This window comes from Mytilus californianus, unplaced genomic scaffold (assembly GCF_021869535.1).
Source record: "Mytilus californianus isolate M0D057914Y unplaced genomic scaffold, xbMytCali1.0.p SCAF_23, whole genome shotgun sequence".
Taxonomy (NCBI): Eukaryota; Metazoa; Mollusca; class Bivalvia; order Mytilida; family Mytilidae; genus Mytilus; species Mytilus californianus.
The window spans coordinates 6545612-6567883 of NW_026262672.1; the positions used below are offsets into that span (position 1 = coordinate 6545612).

General features: G+C 31.9%; 1 protein-coding gene across 1 annotated transcript; it reads left to right on the forward strand.

Moving 5' to 3' along the window:
• The first annotated feature begins 434 nt into the window (after nt 1-434).
• Nucleotides 435-21785, forward strand: LOC127732281 (uncharacterized). The gene is made up of 10 exons (XM_052241357.1): nt 435-566; nt 1518-1573; nt 18346-18575; nt 19049-19096; nt 19260-19331; nt 19497-19559; nt 19798-19845; nt 20136-20192; nt 21024-21065; nt 21319-21785. The coding sequence occupies exons 1-10, from the start codon at nt 435-437 to the stop codon at nt 21783-21785; spliced, it is 1215 nt and encodes a 404-aa protein (XP_052097317.1).
• Nucleotides 21786-22272: the final 487 nt, after the last annotated feature.

Genomic DNA, 22272 nt, shown 5'->3' on the forward strand with positions numbered 1-22272 from the left:
ATCACTATATGAAAAAAGCAATTATCAGTTTGCAGAGCTGACACTGAAAGGGGTAGAGGACTTCCGCTTCAACTAAACAAAGAAACAACTAAAGACTTTGCGGATAGATATAGGCCAATACCTAGTTGAATGCAGTGGTAAGGATCAGATAAATTAGTGTTGTCTGCAGTAGATTAATTTTCAAACCTGCATTAATCTCGAAAGGTTAATTTCTTATTTTAGTTTATTGAAGCTAAGTAACTCTAAACTCATTTTCAAAGAAACCTCTTTTGAAACATCAGTTTTTGTACTGTCCATGGCTGTATATGGAAATTAATTTAATTCAATTAAAACAACAAATGTAGTGGGTTAATGACATATATTTATCATTCTTTGATTAATAACGTGTTTTGAGTGTTTGAATTTAGTATCTGTATTATTTTACTGTAGATAACATGCAAGAGGTGGCAATAACACAAGAAGTAGGTCCATCTCAACATAATGATAACGATGATGTGTTAGATGGTCAATATGTAGATGACATACTAGATGATAGAAAGATGTCAGTGGAGTCATGTCAGGTTCATGTATGTAGTTTTTGTCAACAAATTATGTACAATTGACAATATTGCAGATGTTCCTTGTGAAGAAAAATATCAAATGACCAGCCCTTGGTACATAGTATATAATACTATGTTTTATACGGATTGACCCAGTTTACTAGTATATGACATTAGCTTTTTAAAAGATGATAAAATGAAACTTTCCAGCACACCTGACCTAAGGCTCAAGTGCGCAACTGTCGTCACATGGTGCTTATCATTGTCTTTAATCAAAAGAGATAGAGTAAAACTTTCAATTGCAATAATGATCAGCAGAAACAAGTTCTACAAGTGGACTTTCATCTATCTATGGCCTCTTATCGGATTTAATGTCACTAAAAGGGCATCTTTAACATATATTTTGAAAATTATAAGATTGATTGATTGATTGATTGTTGGTTGCTTAACGTCCAGTGGCAAATATTTCATGCATATTCAGGACGAGAACAAGTTAACAATAAATACAATAGGTAGGTTCTGTAATAGGGCTTCCGGGATTAAGGTCGGAGAAATTTAGACTGCCACGGAAAAAGAGGGTATATTGGATAGGGACAGAAATTTAGCCTTGCAACAGGTCACCTACGGACCCCTCAAAGAGTTGTTGCAAGGGTTCTTAACGTGCAAAGAGCGTGGCACTCTCTTTACACGAGGCATCGGATTTAACGTCCCCATTCTGACCGGACGTGGCTGCAAATTTGTACATCCCGCACAGCCAAACGGACGCCCCACTTTAGCAAGGGTTTTACTGCCGGTCGGAGGAAGACCAATGGTGACCATACTTCTATTCCCCAGTCACCCTTGGGGGTGAAAATTATAAGACAAAGAAAATGCAGTCTCGATACCAGGTGAGGAATTTGGGCACCTTAGAAGGCTCTCGTTGTATTTTAAAGAATGTTTTTAAAGATAATTCATATTGGATATAATGTTTGTTTTCAGTACTTGGCTTGTAAAGAAAAACTGTATGAAATAGTTAACTGTCAAGAAACCACTTGGTAAGTTAAAACTTTTATTTCATGACTACAATTATATGTATATAAACCAATTTAGCCAGGGTTGATGCATGATGAAAAAATCCATGGAATTTGTTACATAATTTCATTCAGTTTCAACCACAATTAAAAGTATTCAAAATATATATATACTTTTTCAAGATCATTATTGGAATCATTTTCTCAAATGACATGTAGGTTTATTTCAAGTCTTCTGTGTTTCCAATATCCCAATATATATGTTTACTTCATGAACCTTATTTATCAGTTTTGTTTTCGTCATTTGAGATGACAATGGCAGTCCCAATTGATATTCTTTCTGATGTAGTCAGTATCAAAAACAAAAATGACATTATTCTTTATGTATAAAATTAACATCAATTGTCAACAGCCAGGAGAACGTACATACCAATATTTTTCTTTAAGAGTAATCAATTGTCCTTTTCTTTTAGGTTATACATGTTGCATTTGTAGCAAGCTGTGCTTCATGGAACAGTCTTGGGATTTATGGTAGTGAAATCTTTCAATACATGCACTATTTCTTTTCTTTTAGTGACCTTGCAGACCATGTAAGACACCACGAGTTTATTGCCAATCCACTGAAAGTGCACAACAGGGAAAGAGTGACAGTTGGATTTGGAATGAGTGTGATAAAGCTTAAGGTTTATGAAATTTTACGTTATGAACTATGGTATTCTGTACATTATTTTTATACATTTTGATTGTACACTTACTACAGAAATAGATATAAATGGCAGGATGTTATGATATACATGTATAGAACCATTATGAGTAAAAATTATCAAATAAAGCATACAAACTGACTGCAAGAGAAACTTAAAGTCTTATCTAAATACTCTTAGGTTTACAATTTCATCATGAGAAGTCTTCATTTTGCTCCTTGACTTTCTTTTGCTTAGTATTAACGTTTGATTTATTGCTCTACACATAAAACAAATAAGTATTTAATGTTATACTAATGATTGATTGATGGTTGCTTAACGTCCAGTGGCAAATATTTCATGCATATTCAGGACGAGAACAAGTTCACAATAAATACAATAGGTAGGTTCTGTAATAGATTAAGGGATTAAGGTCGGAGAAATTTAGACTGCCACGGGAAATGAGGGTATATTGGATAGGGACAGAAATTTAGCCTTGCAACAGGTCACCTACGGACCCCTCAAAGAGTTGTTGCAAGGGTTCTTAACGTGCAAAGAGCGTGGCACTCTCTTTTCACGAGGCATCGGATTTAACGTCCCCATTCTGACCTAAGGCTGCAAATTTGTACATCCCGCACAGCCAAACGGACGCCCCACTTTAGCAAGGGTTTTACTGCCGGTCGGAGGAAGACCAATGGTGACCATACTTCTATTCCCCAGTCACCCTTGGGGGTGTAAAACATAACATACTAACCTAATAGAAGTATTTTATAAATCCAGTTTTTGTTACTTTTTTGTTTGTTTTAAGGATTACTTAAATTCACAGATGTTAATTATTCAATAGTTCCTCCATTTGGATTTTGTTTCTTTAAAACAAATTTTGTGTTATCAATTCCTGCATGCCTGAATACCTTGCACAAATATAGTTCATACAGAATTGAAAAATATTTGAGAAATTGCTTATATTGCTTTTCAAATGGGGATATTAAAAAAAGTACCTTCACCATATTGTGTATAGCTTATTATGATTGTCAACATGCCTATCATAACTAAAAGGAAGTATTGAACTTTATTCTCTAATTTTTAACTTCAAAAGTATTGAATGATTATTCTTCAAAAAGGAATTTATAGGTAAAAAAATAATGAAAGAACTTTCTTTCTAGATTGGCTCCTCAATATCTTCTCCATGTACTGGTCAAGGAAATGATAGTGATGCTTTATATTGCCACACATAATTCAAGCTATGACATGACAAATGAATTGTGCCAAGCAACTGAAACGAATATCACAACAGAATGTAGGAAGCTGGAAAAAATAGAAAAAACAACTTTTAAGTGAACAGAAATTTTAAACTGACATTTTACATTACTCAAATTTGGATGTGATCTTTCGAACAAAGGTATTTGTATAGATTAAGCTTCCTGTTCAATGGATAATGATGTAAAGTGTATGGATTATAGTGAATAGCATTTACAGTAATACCAATAGAAAGGAGTATGGTTTATTTGGTTTGGATTATGATGAATAGTTTATGGATTTGGTGTATGGGGTGTGGAGTTTTATATATTGTTTATGGTGTATGGGATGCAGAGTATAATGAATTGTTTATGGAGTATGATGAATAATTGAAGATGTGTGGGGTGTGGAGTATGATGAATAGTTTATGGAGTTTGGAATATGATAAATAAATTATGATGTATGGGGTGTGGAGTATGATAAATAGTTTATGGAGTATGGTGTATGGGAAGTTGAGTATTATGAATAATTTATGGAGTTTGATGAAAAGTTTGTGCTGTATGGGGTGTAGAGTAGGGTGGATAGTTTAAGGAGTATGGTGTATAATGTGTGGAGCGAATGATTGATTGATTGATTGTTGGTTGCTTAACGTCCAGTGGCAAATATTTCATGCATATTCAGGACGAGAACAAATTCACAATAAATACAATAGGTAGGTTCTGTAATATGGGCTTCCGGGATTAAGGTCGGAGAAATTTAGACTGCCACGGGAAATGAGGGTATATTGGATAGGGACAGAAATTTAGCCTTGCAACAGGTCACCTACGGACCCCTCAAAGAGTTGTTGCAAGGGTTCTTAACGTGCAAAGAGCGTGGCACTCTCTTTACACAAGGCATCGGATTTAACGTCCCCATTCTGACCGGACGTGGCTGCAAATTTGTACATCCCGCACAGCCAAACGGACGCCCCACTTAAGCAAGGGTTTTACTGCCGGTCGGAGGAAGACCAATGATGACCATACTTCTATTCCCCAGTCACCCTTGGGGGCTGTGGAGCAAATGAGAAATTTGTTATTTCACTCTACAGAAGTATATAACAAGGTCTGTTTCTGGACTCATTGTAGCCGGTGAGACATATGTCAGTACAGTCTTTAGAAGTATATAATAAGGTCTGTGTCTGACTTCATTGTAGCCGGTGAGACATATGTCAGTACAGTCTTTAGAAGTATATAACAAGGTCTATGTCTGACCTCATTGTAGCTGGTGAGACAAATTTCAGTACAGTCTTAAGAGGTATATAACATAGTCTATATCTGACCTCATTGTAGCCGGTGAGACATATGTCAGGACAGTCTCAAGAAGTATATAACATGGTTTATATCTAACCTATATATCTGACCCCACTTTAGCCAGCTAGACATACAGCAGTTCAGTTTTCAAATGTAAAAAACAAGTGTATATATGACCTCATTGTAGGTAGAGAGACACAAGTCGGTACAGTCTTTATAGAGGTACAAGGTTCATTTCTCACCTCAATTTGGCCGATGATACAAGTACACTCCACCAGCTAATCCTTGGTGTGTTGAATATTGCATTTAGCTACCAACAAAAAAATCATTTTAAATAAGTACCCGTATATTTTGTTAAAGTGAAAGTTCACTTATTTTGTTTTTATTTCTGGCCTGTTGGAACTATTTTTTAAATCATATACAGACCATACATATACAGGATAGGCTTAGTACTTTAGCAATGAGTGGTCGATCCAAATTTCAAAGAAGTCGCTTCAGTTTTAAATTATTATGTTTTTATTAAAATCACGACATTTTATAAACATTGTATCATACAGGAATCACCCTTCCATTTGTCCATTTTTATGATATTGTAACTTTAGTATTTTTCAAAAATAAATGTAGTATGTCTAGTTTATTTCAGATAGGTATAAACTAGAGAGAAAATAAGACGCTGCATAAACACGAGAGTTGAGAGGAATTAACAATTTACTAAATCTGTGTAGGTTAAAATGTATTTCATCTGATTATTCATGGATAGAATTATAACGTTACATAATAAATGTCTGTTCAATTTAATTCTTGATATTGCTTACTATTGTTAGCGTCCAATTGTATTCCTTGTGAGTAATCGTCCGGCATTGTATCGATAAAACCAGCTTTAATTGATAAAGCATCGTCGCATGCCCTCTCCGGCGTCTAAATTCAGAGAACCTTGTGGTACATTTTCGGGGCAGACCTCTGCTGAAGCTGAAGAATTGTTTTTGACAATAAAAAAAACAAAAAATCAACCGGTATCGCCATTTGTACAGTTAGTCTTATAATTATCATTAGTTGCGTGACTGATAAGTTACATTTATGCATTGCATTAGCTATGTTTTAGCCATGGATTTATATCTTCTTTCGTCTTTCCAAAAACGTACGTGTATTTTTGTGCTAAATTCATTCAAATACAGACCATACATGCAACTCAGGATTACTTCAGTACTTAAATGCAAATAGATCGTGCCAAGTTCACAGAAGCCTAACCATGATGTAAAATTCTAACACCTGTAAAACTATTCGTGTAATTTTCGAACGCCGTATATTAATATCTCCAAAATTAATATCATATGAGTATAAAAATGCAAGCAATGTAATGGTTTTAAGTAACTCCAGTTATACCGTGAGACAGCCGAACGGCTAATTTGTATAAGTAACTAAAACGTTACTTGTTGATAGTGTGCGCTTAGTTCACTTGTGTGTGTTTTCATTTCGAAGCCGTGCGTGCGTTCTCAGCAAAATTATTCTAAAATACACGCTGATATGTCTATTAATTCTATGATATTGTTCATTTGTTTAGTAATTAAAAATACATGCACATAATTTACACATATGTAAACCTCATCCTAGCCGGTGGAAAAAAGCCTCAACCAACTGCCTACGTGGAGTATGCACTGCCAATAAACACGGGTGATCGAAAAATAATGTTGTCGCTCTTACTACGAAGAGTTTATATTAACCTTGCGATATCCCTTTGTTGTTTCAAATTTTATGTGCTAAAAATTCTCCACGTTCTACGTATGTAAACATCCCTGGCTTTTAATGCTCAGGTTTTGATCGCTGTTGGTTAATGCAGTGGAAAGGCGGCGTCTGGTTCAGTAATATTTAAGCGAAAAATAAATTTGTCGTTGTTATTACGAAGAGTCTAGCTTGCGATATCCTTCGGGTGTTTAAAAATAATTTAAGGCAGCAGTAGTATACCGCTGTTCAAAAGTAAACCTAATTACAGACATTTCTACAGATGTATCTTAATTATGTAAAGATGTTTAAAACATTGAGAAATTATATATACATTTTATTTGTTAAAGGTTGAACTTCGACGCCACACGGGTGAATGCAAAATAATTTTGTCGTTAGTACTTCAAATGATATTATAGAATCCTTTAATGAAAAAAATGCCACGATGTTAAAAAATGTTGCATTGTTATTGCCTTTGATGTAACGTCAATGTACACAAATATGAACATTGATAACTCAGGAGAACAGAGAATTAATTGACACACAGTAATGTAATGAACACGGAATTACGCAAGATAACATTATGTTAACTCTCCGAGATGGTTACTCGCAATATTTTGGAAGTGTCCAAAGAACTCGACATGAAAATGCAGGAATTGGAAGAATAATTATTAAAATCAGGACAATATTTATTCAACATAGAAAGTGCTGACCAATTGACAGATAGAGTAATTACTACCAGACTCACTGCAGAATAGAAGGCATTTCCATAATAAGCCAAACTAAAATAACTTGTACAAGGTTTAGAACAGATATTCGTCCAGATGCTATAGTCCCTTCAATGAACTATATTTTTTAATGTACATATATATTGTATAATTATCTGTTAAATATCAAGAAGACAATTTTCTGAAATCTATTATAGGATAAAGTTTATCAAGCTAGGCCAATTAGACAGGAGACTGGAGGTAATAATCTGGAAAAAGCCTTTTGCTGTCTAGAAAATGAATGTAATATAATTGTATCGAAATAGTTGGACAAAACGTAAAACTATATTTGCTATATTTGATGTTTGGACGTGAAGTCAAGACCCCCTAAAATCTAATTTTTGGATATAACCAACCTGAGGAGGTAGGTGACTCTTTTGAAGACTATGTTTCCAAATTAAAGCACATAATCCATTTAGCGCATGTAATTAGTAGACGTTTCAAGTTGAAAACTGCCAAAAGAAGAACAGACCATTATGATGATAGATTGTCCCTCAACTGTTATAAATCTGGCGATCAGTTTTAAATTACTGTATTTAGCTTGACAAAGACAAAGAAGAACAGACCAGTCAAAGTGGTTAACCATTATAAGTTGAAACCATACCAGGGGAACCACAGTATCCAGAATGGGGCATCAGTGCTGTCAGAATTTACAAACGCCAGAATAAATAAGTATCATTCTGATGCTCTGAATATTGATTGTAACCAAGTTTTAACATTAAATATATGTATCCAGCTAATTGTTGCACAGTGAACACAATTACCTATCTACTAAGCAAGTCTTCCAAGTTTTAGATCTCGATATTAGTTGTTCTTCACCTCTCATATCCCTTGGCCAACCACCGTTCTCTTGTTAATAATCCAGTTACTGCCAGTGTTCAAGCAGAACTGCAAATTTTATTTGACATTTGTCTTATCATTCTCTCTCATATCTTTCAGCACCATGGATTACGACAGAGTAAGTGTGTATCAGTGTACCAGATGCTGCTTTACCGGCGAAAAGAGGGCAGCCATTAAACACTATACCAGCAAGCATTTTGGTGTTGCTGAACACATGTATTCTTGTGAGCTGTGCAACTTTTCAACAGACAGAAAGCAGCTAATGAAAATATGCAGCATATGTCTCTGCTTTTTGTAGTTGCCAGTTGGATTAAGTTATAGTATTTAAATCGTTTCAATTATCTTATATTTATAACTTGTCATGGTGTAAACTATTCAAGAAATATCAAATTAATATCTTCAAGCATGACGAAAAGAGTGTGGAAAACTGATTATTTGTATGAATTTTATAAGTCTGAAGACTACAATTCTGCAATATCATCACATGAACAAAACAAAATTCAAACTTGATCTGTTACTTGTCATGGTAAAACTATATACCCAATATCAAATCAATATCTTCAAGCATAACAAACCCCCAAGGGTGACTGGAGAATAGAAGTATGGTCACCATTGGTCTTCCTCCGACCGGAAGTAAAACCCTTGCTAAAGTGGGGCGTCCGTTTGGCTGTGCGGGATGTACAAATTTGCAGCCACGTCCGGTCAGACTGGGGACGTTAAATCTGATGCCTCGTGTAAAGAGAGTGCCACGCTCTTTGCACGTTAAGAACCCTTGCAACAGCTCTTTGAGGGGTCCGTAGGTGACCTGTTGCAAGGCTAAATTTCTGTCCCTATCCAATATACCCTCATTTCCCGTGGCAGTCTAAATTTCTCCGACCTTAATCCCGGAAGCCCCTATTACAGAACCTACCTATTGTATTTATTGTTAACTTGTTCTCGTCCTGAATATGCATGAAATATTTGCCACTGGACGTTAAGCAACCAACAATCAATCAAGCATAACAAAAATATGTGTGGAAAACTTATTATTTGCAGGAATTTTCTAAGTCCAAGGACCATAACTCTGTAAAAAATTGTCAGACCGGAACAAAATTCTAACTTGATCTGTAACTGGTCATGATCAAACTATATACCAAAAATCAAATAAATATCTTCAAGCACTAAAAAAGGTGTGTAAAACTGATTTGCCAGACTGATGGATGGACAGACAGACAGACTGAGTGTAAATCTATACTCCCCTTCCACTACATGTATGTCAGTAGGGGACTAATAATAATATGAAGTCAACAATGAACATTATCAGGTATCTTAAAATATAAACATTTCAAAAACAATGTGTAGCTGATACTCTTTCTGTCCTTTATGGTTTCGTTTAATGCATACAGAGAATACGGATACATCATGAACCCTCATACTTTTCTTATATCATGTACATTGTACTTATGTATTCACAGTTCATGCTGTATCATTGTTATGAAAGGGTATCTTGAAGAAAAAATTCTGCTAACTCAACTTCTTTTATCTTAGTTCAAAACATTACACATTCTATCTACACTGGTCTAAGGAATATTTTCTAAGTATCATCAGTTTAATTGTCCTAATGACTACATCCACATAAATATTCATTAACATTTATGTTATTTGTTGAATAGTAAGTGACACTCTAAAATAACACTTTTAATGATTTTAAAGTTCATTTACTTAAGCACTACTTTTAGAAAGGTAAGGAATAAAAAATGTGTGAAGGCTGCAACAGTAATTTTTAGTTTGTGTAGGTTTTAAAAATTACGAACATATCCATTCTTGACTTTCTACATATTAAAGGCCAAGCAGAAAGACTAATATATAATAACAAGCTGACCGAAGATACATTTGGTTTTTTACATCGCTTCTTTTCCTTCTTCCTTAGAGCTCCTGTTCATCTAAACCGTCTTCATTTTGAATTTGAATACCAATGTGGCCAATTTTCACAAAGTCTGACCTATCCAAATCATGATTCGGCATTTGCAATAGATCTTTTGTTTGAATACCCAGACTTTTCTCTATTCTAAGTTTTAACGTATCTATATCTAAAGTTATTCGGATGATTTTATTTTCCTATTTAATATTCTTCATCTCTAATGGAATATTTTCAAAAAAAATTGTAGGAAATAAAAAAAAAACATTGAAGTCATCAGCAGGTGGCAGACCAATATATGGATTTCCTGTTATTGTATTTATGGTAGTTCGAGAATATTTTACTTGCTGATGTTACAAACAAAGTACTACTGTATTTATCATCAAATGATAAAGTAGATTTTTTTGGTTTTGACATTTCTTTATCCAGGAACATAGATTCAGATGGTAATATATATATATATAAACGTTTTTTTTTTAACCGACAGTTCGGAACCATCATGGGAACCAGACATATTAGTGGATAATAAGACTTACTTTTTCAGTGAGCAGAAGTAACTTTCTTTCCCGAAATGTTAAAAACCTGAACATTACAAGATACGTTGTTTTGGACATAGATAGTGAATTGTTCCTACAAAATTTTACTAGTCACAAGCTAGATCAATGCTCGTGTACATACAACTCCTCTGAGCATACATTTCTAAATCAAGCTTCATCAGACATATGTCAAACCAAGAAAAGGAGAAGCAGAAATGGCACAGATTGATTAGTTGTCTGATATGAAAGAAAATGAAGAGTTGTCAGCATTGTAACATCAGCAGGTGTGGACAGCCTTATTATTCATTTCTTTGCATGCTCCGTACAAGACGTGTGACGGTTCATTCAGAAAAGTGTGCTTTTCTTCAAAAACAAAAATTAGAACTGAACTGTTTCGCTACCATCCTATCCTAGAGATTCTAGAAGCACGATTTGGACGACAGTATGTTAACACTAGTGATTGAACTTTTGCATTGGAGGAAATTATTTTCTTCAAAATTTCAAGGAATTTTCCACAAGATATCTGCAATCCTTGAAACACCAGAAGCTATAGAAAATTGATTGCATTCATCAATGATCCATGTTCAAGGCAACCAATGTCTGCGGCATTTAATGAGATGAACTTAGAACTAGTTTAAAGGTTGTATGCTACAGCTAAAATTAAATTTGAACAATTGAGTTTTGAAGCTGTTCGACAAATTTCTGTTAAACTACCAAGAAAGCAACAAAATCATCCTTTAAAAAAGTAAAACTTATAAACTGTCATATCAAAAACGTTTTCACAGTTTGGACTCGATGTTGCCAAAATTTCTTGCTGAAGGTTGTTTGATAAAGAACACCACAGGAAGTATACGATACTACCTTGGTGACGAAATACGAAATCAGAATATTGAGACGTTCTTCACCATTCAATATAATGAACTAAACAGACTTTTTGAAAAAGGGGAAATAAAACAAAAAAAGTCAGATCTATAGAATCAACACCAGAAATAAACCAATTAAGAAGCGTATAATCTGCGTATTCATGTATGTTGACATTTGTACTGAATATTTTGTCAGAATTTGTTTCAAGCCAATATAATTTTAAAATACACTCCATAATTTCGCGTTTGTGGTTTCAAACGTTGAGAACGATCACTGACGAATTTGAAATGTTTTTTTTTAAATAGTACTAGCAAATTACTCCTCTTATGGCGCAACCTAGAGGTGAAATAAACCCACCAAATGCTGCAAGTGAGCTTAATTAAGAGCTTAATTTCAAAATACACTGCATGATTTTGCGTTTGTGGTTGCAAACTTTGAGAGATATCTTTTCTTTGACGAGTAAGTGGACCGTATACTAGTAATTTGTCGAAGAGAAGCGGACTGTTATGGTACATGTATGTCTTGCCTGATGAACATTGAACATTTTCTCCCCAACAGACAAGGAACGACAAAATAGCTTTTTGGTCGCTTGTCCTTATATCTAAAAAAGTACAAGGAACAACAAAATTATTTCTCTTTGTCTTATCAACATATATGTCTAAAAATAGCAACAAGCAAAATTAAATCTCTCTAGGCGTGGATCAGTTTGAAAATGAACTGATGCAGTTACTTAATTAAATTATATAAGTGCCTTAGAATGCAACTCTAACACATTTTAAAATGAGTGTTAGAAAAATAGTTGTTATATTTAATACATTCACGCAATATCTCTAAATCAATCGAGAAAATTGCTTTTCTCGACACTACCACATTTGTAAAAATCGGGGTCATGACAACTGATCTTCACACAAAAAATACTTGATAAATTAGTTTCTCTCTCCGAAAAGTCACCGAAACACTGTTCCAGGAGCATTCCTTAAAACAGTCAAGCCATCAGACTAAAGACACTCCAAGAGTAATTAATTCCATTATTTTCAAAGTCCTTATTTGAACAATTTGTTACCAGGTTTAATTGTGCACTCCCAATCTGTTGTAAAACTAGCGTAACTGCAACTATGAAATCTCTCAATATGGAAGACAATGACAAACCAATATCATAATTAAACCATATAAAAAAAATTAAGTTACCTTTCTTTTTTTTTTCTTCCGATATTCCACTGACAGCCTCTGAATAACTTTTCTTCAAAAATAATTTCTTGAAGGATGTTGCTATTGTGAAACAGAATATAGCAATGGCTTATTGTCCAGTAAAATGTACCTTCCCAAAACTGGTCTAAGATGGCTTTTTTGGCAGTCATTTCCGAAAAAAATAGGCTCCAAAGGCTATGGAAATAGTAAGCGTGGATGTTGCAGATATCCTCAGACTTATTCCTGCAGATTCTATGGTAATGAGAACTGCTTCGTCCTGATTTAACTTTTCCATATCCTATTTTTCATTCTAGTTTTCCAATAAATAAATATAACAAATGATACTAGTAACATTTCAATACTTCACATACATTTTAGAATAAGGCAATTTTCTTGATTTCCGGAATGAGAAGATAATACTGTAGTCTACTTATTTCTATTGTCACTATAATAAGTAGTTCTGCCTGGTTTAAACTTTTATTTTTGTTGTGAAAATCGGGTTTTGTAAAGTTTTGCTCAGAATTTCATTCCTTTAATCTTCCTTAAGCTGCGGCTATGGTTTTGATGTCTTCATATTGGCTGGAAAAAACAGCAACAACAGCATAGTCCATGTTTGTTTTGACACAATGAAAAGAAGGAACAGAGTACTTTGAGGTCCTATAAGTAGCATACACAAAGTAGATATCATTGCAATATCGTTGAAGCAGTCTCCTCTGTTGTCTTTATTGGTAGATAAACAACAGTCTTGATGTATCGTCTGATGGACTAAATAAAAGTTAATCAAATCATCTGGGTTTTCCCGTCTCCATTCCTCAACACATGCAACTAAATTTTCTTGATAATATTTTGACTTGACTGTCCTTAGCCCAGTTGAATATATTAAATTTGACACGTCTTTCTGGCTGGGCAAAAAATCGTCTGTTGTCCAAGATTGTGATCTATGTCCTGCAAAAAGTTGTTTTCCAACGGATGTGTCCAATATAATGAGGATACATGAAGCTGATAGGTATCCCTCAGTTACATAATCCTCAACTTTGGCAACTATTCTTTTATCAATTAGCATAGATATTTCTTCTACCTAAAATATAAATAAACTGTAGCTATACAATGTAAATGCAAATTATTCAACAGTTTTCTAAAGAAGAACTGGTTAAAAAAAATAACATTATACCATGCTGATAATTAACACTAGGCTTTTTAAATGAAATTTGATAACTAAACCTTTGTCAGGAACTTGTGATTAAGTTGATGTTGATACGCATCTGTGACTTCAGAACCCTTGCAACAACTCTTTGAAGAATCCGCAGGTGGCCTGTTGCAAGGCTAAATTCATGTCCTTATCCGATATGCCCTCATTTTCCCGTGGCAGTCCACAATTTCCCGACCTGCAACCCATTTGACCTCTTACCGGACCTACCTATTGTATTTATTCTTGATTTCTTTTAGTTTTGAGGGTCCGTAGGAGACCTGTTGCAAGGCTAAATTTCTGTCCCTATCCAATATACCCTCATTTCCCGTGGCAGTCTAAATTTCTCCGACCTTAATCCCTTAATCTATTACAGAACCTACCTATTGTATTTATTGTGAACTTGCTCTCGTCCTGAATATGCATGAAATATTTGCCACTGGACGTTAAGCAATCAACAATCAATCAATCAATTTTAGTTTTGAACATGCATGAAACATTTGCCACTGGACGTTAAGCAACCAACAATCAATCCTGATTAAAGATTGTTCCAAAACTTTATACAGTTAAATACATGTATCATCAACATATGGATTGCCTTGATATACGTCCTAGTCCTGTTTCATATGGTATGTCTGAACGATTTATGTCAATGATTCCATCAATGATCGAATGTTTTTAACTCTTAACCCTTTGAACTATTTTGGATGAAATTTGCTCTGCATCTGTGTGTTCTTTAAATTTTAGGTCCAATAGCACTGTTGTTCATGTTTAATTTGGACAATACTTGATTAGAAAAAAAAAGAATTGCATTTGTTAATAGGCCAAGCCTATGTAAGCCCTCGGTTCAGATTTTTATCCACTTCTGTATCACATGATTTTTATTATTGTTCACAAATTCCAAACATCGAACTCATGTGACACTTCTGGAAATTCCATCTTCATAATGCATCGTATATGAACATGCCGATCTGTGGTTAACAATTTCTTCAATCCTTAACCCTAATGTCGAAAAAGACGAGTCGTGCATTTTCGGGATCCCGCAATATTCGTTACTTTAAAAGATGACAGTTTCAGTTACCTTAGTCACAACAAATATAACAATGCGTTGGGTTTCAATATCAAAGAATGAATAGGTGCAATCTTTCGAACTCAAGACTAATGAATCACTTCACCATTCGTTTGATGTGTTTGGGCTTTTGATTTTGCCATTTGATTACGGACTTTTCGTTTTTGAATTTCCTCGGAGTTTGGTATTTTTGTTATTTTACTTTCTGCTAACCGTTACTAGCGATATTGGTTTTAATTTTTTTCCAACTCCACTTCTTGTAATAATGTCCACGTGTGTTCAATAACAGGCATTAAACATTGCCTTTAAATTTTATTGTATATGTGAGAAATAATTCAAGCTGAAAATTCTGCAAACTGTGATGAGAGGCTGTTTACCCTACAAAAAGTGTTACTTACTAACAGGTTCTTGCAAAAATTTGTGTGAGCTCAATTTTACAATCAAGTGTCCACTTGTACAATATGCCGTGATGGTAATTACAGTTCCATCTGACACGTCTTAAACAAGTGTCTTCTACTTCTTCTTCCATTTGCAGTTCAGTCCAACATCTGGTATATTTTCGAAACTCATCGTCTGGTTTTAACTTCTGCTGGTGATATGTATTGTACAGGATGTTGAAGACTGAGGGATTTAAATCCCTCCTTACAGGACTTACAGAAAACATCAACAGAAATGCGAGGTAAGTGATATTTACACATAATTCACCTTTTATACCCGTATCCAAGCGGTTCATCTTATGTATGTTACTTGCACTATTTTAAGAACAACATTACTACTATAGGGGGTTCTTGGACCCCCCAAAAAAAATTAAGACCCCCAAGTTATATCATCTTACATAATCTCAAATGATATAATATGACATAAAATGACATAAAATGATATAATATAAGGGTCATAGATAGATGATGGGGGTCATAAATAGCTTATATGAATTATACCCATCATATTATCTAATACCGGATGTCATAAGATGGGGGTTATAACTAACCTATATGAATATAACCCCCAAGTAATAATATTATATCTCAAATGAAAAATACAATAGTATCAACAACAACAAAAAATAACAAGGATATGTAATAAAATTAATATATATTTTATTCTCATTAAACATAGATTATTAATTAAAAAAAGATCCAATTAAAATATCTTAGTTTTTTCTGTATAACTTGTAGTACACGTAATATGTAGATGAGACAAATCACCACTGATTCAAGTCACAAAATAAAATTTATACACTTTAAAGTGTAGATAGTTCCTTTATGATCCCAATCCATTTCTTACCCGAAGGTAACACAGACGTTTTGTATAAGCATCAATTACTTTTACTTCTCTTACTAATCTCCGTTTGTGCCTCTTGAAAAGCATCTCGTGATAATTCATCAGAACATTCATATTAGTAATCTTCTGGTCTAGTATTTTAATTACATGTTCTAGATGATTTATTTCATCTTGTTCTACAGATCTGAAAAAATATTGTAATTACAATTTAAAAAAGTATCTAATACATAACAATCAATTTTTCAATATATATTAAGACATGAGTGTTTTCTTAATTTTTTAAAAGTTATTACTTAAATTACCCATAATTAACTAATTACATGTTTGTGTAGGTGTATATATATATTTTCATTTGTTTTTAACTGTTATACATTAAAATCCAATTGTAATCATACAATATCACATTATTTTTAAAAAAATAAACAAACAATAGGATAAAACTTAGAATAAAAAAATAAACTTACATAGTAGGGATATGTGTCCTGGTTTCTGTTTTAATTCCAGAAAGAACAAGTTGAGGAGGAGTAGACCTAAAAGAATAAATATAAAATTTATATTCTAAAAAGTATCATAAGCAATGAAAATATATATATATATATATATTTGTGTATGTGTGAGTAGGTTATGTGTTTGTCTGTATGTATGTATCTATATTACATTTATTGTCCAAGGTTAAATATCTTAACAAAGAATTACAAAGACAATCATCTCACAATTTCTTATTACTATAGTATCTAAAACAATACTGTAAAAACATAAAAATAAGAAACTTACATATTTTGGATATTTGATTTAATTTCCATTTTAGCTTTTTCTTCAGGTTGTCAATAGATCTGAAGATTAAATATGAAATATACAGTACAAAGTAGTATCACAAATAAATATATATATATATATATATTAGGTATGAATTACAGTTATAACTATAATATCAAAATTACATATTTTTAGAACATATGGATTTAGTTTAACATAAATATCAAAAGTATACATGTGATCCATACATGTATGTAAAAAATGAATAAAGTTAAAAGATAATTTCAATGAGTTTTTTCATATATTTAAAAAACTTAATAATTTTATTTTGCAATAAAGCATACATGGTTTATCACTAAAATATATTTTACCATTTATATCCAGAAAAATACTACCTAAAATAAAAAAACTATACTTACATTTATAGGTACTAGCTATAGCTGGTTCTCAATAGTAAATGAATACAATTTTTAGGGTTTTGACCAATATTTTATATCTATGTATGATATAACAAAATACAATTTGTAAGTTAAAATATATATGTTCTGAAGAGTTACAAATAAATCGAATAATTATCTATGAATACATCATTAGCAAAACTGAAAAAAAAAGTACAGTAGAAAGGTCTCATATAATTAAAATAATTATATATTATATATCATTATGACCCCATGTGACAGGTCAATGGTCATAGATAGGTATAAAATATGACATTATTACAAAACTATGAATACAGTGTATGATCCTGACATAATTATAAACCATGGGGAATTGTTTTCTTAACACCTAACATCAATATATATTGATTACATTGAAGGTTATTATAACTGAAGGGGTAAAGGGTCAAAGTTCACAAAAGATCTCAAATGGAGAAAAAAATTTAGTAAGAAGTATAATGAGTATAATTACAAGGCATGGACAATTGTAACATAATAGTGAATGTAATTTAGGAAAGATATCAAAATGATAATAGACTAGCAAAAGTAGAAAACATTTATGTTATAAACACAACAAACATAATTGATTTTATAATTTATAAAACACTCATAATATGATTTTCACTTAACAGATATAACCATAAATAATGAGATCTGATATACATGTTAATCCAGAAAAACCCTTTCAACATGTATACATGTAATGTATCTATATTTCGTCTGAAGTGCAGGTATGTTACCAGATATATTGAGGACGATTAATGTTATGGCTGTAGAATAATAGTGAGAACCGTATGGTGTTACGTTAACCATAAATATGATAATATTCATTTTTAATAAGTAAAATATGAATTCAATCACATTAATCTTTATCATACATAAAAGATACATTACATATATTTTACAAAATTAAATATAATACTAATTAAAAAACTATTAACTATTTTATTAATATCGAAATTCAATTTACACGTCACGACTGGTCTCTTTATTCAAATGAAGAAGACAAGAAGGCAGCCTTAATTATATTCACATGTTTATTCCTAAGTTTTATTGGACCTGTAAGAACACAGGAGGAAGGATGCAGGTATGATCTTGCAATAGGGTATTGCCCTTGCACAAATGAAACAAAGTTAACTCAGGAGGTACAATTGGTGATAATAGAAGGGAGCGATGGGTGCGATTGCACATTTCAACTTTGCCACACGTGTTCCAAACCAACAATCACGAACATTTACGACAGAGAATGCACTTGGAAGTGTGTAAACACTACATGTGGTAAGTTTTTTTATAACTACGTTGTATGTGAAAATGTATTTATAAATCGTAAGAAGATTTCAACGACTGTCTTAAAATAAATGGTATAGTGTCGAGTTCATTTGAAAAAAATAGATCGCCCCTTTTTAAGGTCGACCCTTTAAAAGTCCATATAAATCCTACAGATTTTGTATACATTCTTTGAGTTGAAATTTCTTTAAATAATTTTCATATATATATATTAATGAAATAAAAAAAAAAGTTTGATGACAAAAATGCAGGTTAACCATGTTAATAAAGGATAAACTACATTGTACCAAAATGTGGTTACATAGTATAAAAGCAGACAAACAACAAAATAATGTAAACTGTAGTATTATATTTAAGTATGAGATTCATTATTAACAATTTTAATCTATACCATGTGATGAAAATTTACATTTAATGTTCAATTATTGTGAGAAAAAAATATACTTTTATGTTTTTTTTTACAGTATGGAACAAAGAACAGTCAACTTCTATCTCAACAACATCTAGTACAGGTATGTAATAATGTTTTCAATTTTGTACATATATATATATGATCAATAATTAAATAGAAAAGATCAAAGATATTTGAATATCATGACTATTTAACAGATATTACAACAACAGTTAGTTAGGGTCAATCTGTACTATCAGTTAAAAATATTTATTTTTTTTCAGTTAAAGACCAAAAGCAGACAACCCACAGACAAAGAACCAAAACCACTAAAATAATAAAAACACAAACTACAGGTATGAAAATATGTCTTAATATTTTTTAAATATCTTCTATTCCTTTTCAATGAAAAAATATATAGCATTAGAATAGTAATCAAAAAGAGGAATCTTAGGTGTCATATTATTAACTCCATGTAGATAAATTTATACTATTAGTAAAGGTATAATTTATCTTTTTAGTTAAAGATATACAGACTAAAGACAATAGGAATTCAGCCAAAACCAGTAAAACAACAACAACAGGTATGAAACTAGATTATGTCAATATATCTGATATTCCTTTTTCATTGAAAGAAACATTCAACATTAGAATAGTTATAAAAAAAAATAATGTTATAGATCTAACTTGCTATAGATAAAGACAGAGCTATAGCCAAACATTATTTGTTGTCCTTTAATATTTCAATCTGAACAGAATCTTATATATGTCATTATCATTATTCTTTCTAAGTTTGTTAAAATATTGTATATTATTTTACAGTTAAGGACATAACATGGAGAAAGTTAACAACAAAAAGTAAAACTACAGGTATGAAATTGTTACCTTTTTTCTATGTCTTAAATTTTCTGTCTATTTATTATCCTCAATGCTGTTCAACTCTGTATTTTATTTAGCCTTTCAACTATTCTTAGTCCAGAATTACTGTTGACAATGATTTTTACTCTTATCAATGGAAAAAAAGAAAGAAAAATCCAACATCAAAGTAGTTAATTTAAAAAAACACTGTAAATTTATTGATCTTTTATAACTCATACTTCCTAAAAAGACAGTTACCATGGTAAAAAAATTATATATAAAAATAGAAACATAATTTTTAGTTACAGATCAAGATATAACAGTGGAAGGCATTACACAAGAGATGACACCAACCATAGGTATGAAAATAAAGCTCTATTAAATATATTTTAATTCATTTATAGATATAAGAAGATGTGGTATGAGTGCCAATGAGACAACTCTCCATCCAAGTCAAAATTTATAAAAGTAAACCATTATAGGTCACAGTATGGTCTTCAACACAGAGCCTTGACTCACACTGAACAGTAAGCTATAAAGGGCCCCAAAAATTACTAGTGTAAAACCCTTCAAATGGGAAAACCAACAGTCTAATCTATATAAAAAAACGAGAAACTCTTACGAAACACATCAACAAATGACAACTACTGAACATCAGATTCCTGACTTAGGACAGGTGCAAACAAATGCAGCGGGTTTAAAGGTTTTAATGGTACCAAACCTTCACCCTTTTTTCTGAAACAATAGTGTAACATCACAACATAGAAAGACACACTATAAAATATCAACTGAAATAGCTTAACTCAATCAAAGGACATATTAACACCATTGAATATACATACATTTATGTCTTTAAAGTAAACTGTGTCTAAAAACAAAAATTATAAATGTGGTTGTTAGGAACAGTGGAAAGAATTTATAATTCTATTTTTGGAAAGATTGGAATTTGTTCCAATTCTTTCCTAAGGTACAGACATCCCAAAAAGAAAGTAGACAGGTTAGCTACTAAATCAGTACCAACACTGCCATATAGTGTCCTATTGTTATCATATCTGTGTACATAAAAGTGATTTTTTTTTAATTTTTTTTTTTCATGTCATATAAATGTGTTGTTTTAAATTTCTTTTTCAGCTTTGATTGTTATAAAATGTAAATCAAATTATATAGTTTTTCTTTTTTTATTTATGTAGCACCCAACAAGACCTTCTATACAGGAACATCAGGATTTACAGGTACAATATACATGATTAGTACAACAGCTTTTGAATATGATATGGAAAAGAATCATAAGATTATATATATAAGTATAATTATTTTTGCTGTTACAATATTGATAATCATAATGTTAATAAGTTATAAAATATATATAATAAAAAAACAGAAATATAAAAAAATGAAAAGGAATGAAGTGTTTTTTGGAATGAATAATATATATAAAACAACAACTGTCAAATTATAAGGTATTTTTAAATTTATGTTTTATAGGATTATGGATTTGGGCTGGTGTGTTTACACTGTTTACATCTTTGGCATTTTTAAAATTATACCTACATCTAAGAAAACAACAACCACAATATCTACCCTTGAACAGAAGTGATAATACAGAAACCACCTATGCACCGTCTTATTTAAACACAACTCCATCCAGGCCAGTTATTCCACAACAAATTTTAACACCACCATCAACATCAACTCCATTAAAACCTTCATCTAGATCATCACCATCATTCCACTCAATTGTATCATACCGAGAACCTTCACCAGGCAGCACTACCTCATCAATACCATTAGTACCTATTATGTTTTTCCGAGACCCTTCACCAGAACCTTCAGCACCACCCTTGGAAGATCTAGAATCATTATCGTCAGAATCAACACCTACCTCACCGATTGCAGCCAGAACACGTAACATGATTAAAAGAAAAACAATGTTGTCTGATAGCAGTCTCTGAAAATAACATGATTTACACTAATCTTTGTTTACATACTCCTTATACTACACTATTCTGTATTGTTTCATTTTAAATTTAAAATTTTTATATCAATTTATAATATTAATCTTAAAGTATTAAACTATCATACAGAAAACCATAAACAGACTTGGTAAAATAATTTTTGTAGTTTTAAAAAGTTTAAAATTTTATTTTATTTAAGTTTAAGAAATGTAAGGGGTATGTATATTTATGAATAATGTTTTAAAAGAAAACAAGACTTATGGTTTTTGTATTAAACTGTTGTTTTTACATATAAGAATTATTTTCCAATATTTTTTTATTAGCACTGTTTGTGAAAGTTCTGACAAAATACAGTTTATAAAGTTTTATTCATAGTGCTATAACATAGAAATCCAAACATAAATTTATATATCATTTGCCCAACCAAATTTTTTTTCCTTTTTTTTATTTAAGTTTGTTGAACTTTATTATATAAGAATTAATT

What these genes read in the sequence shown, in the direction of transcription:
- LOC127732281 (XM_052241357.1), top strand. Translation starts at nt 435, where the DNA reads ATGCAAGAGGTGGCAATAACACAAGAAGTAGGTCCATCTCAACATAAT. An exon ending in CTCAACAACATCTAGTACAG is followed by an intron (nt 19,097 to 19,259) that starts GTATGTAATAAT and finishes ATTTTTTTTCAG; the next exon opens with TTAAAGACCAAAAGCAGACA. An exon ending in AGGAACATCAGGATTTACAG is followed by an intron (nt 21,066 to 21,318) that starts GTACAATATACA and finishes TATGTTTTATAG; the next exon opens with GATTATGGATTTGGGCTGGT.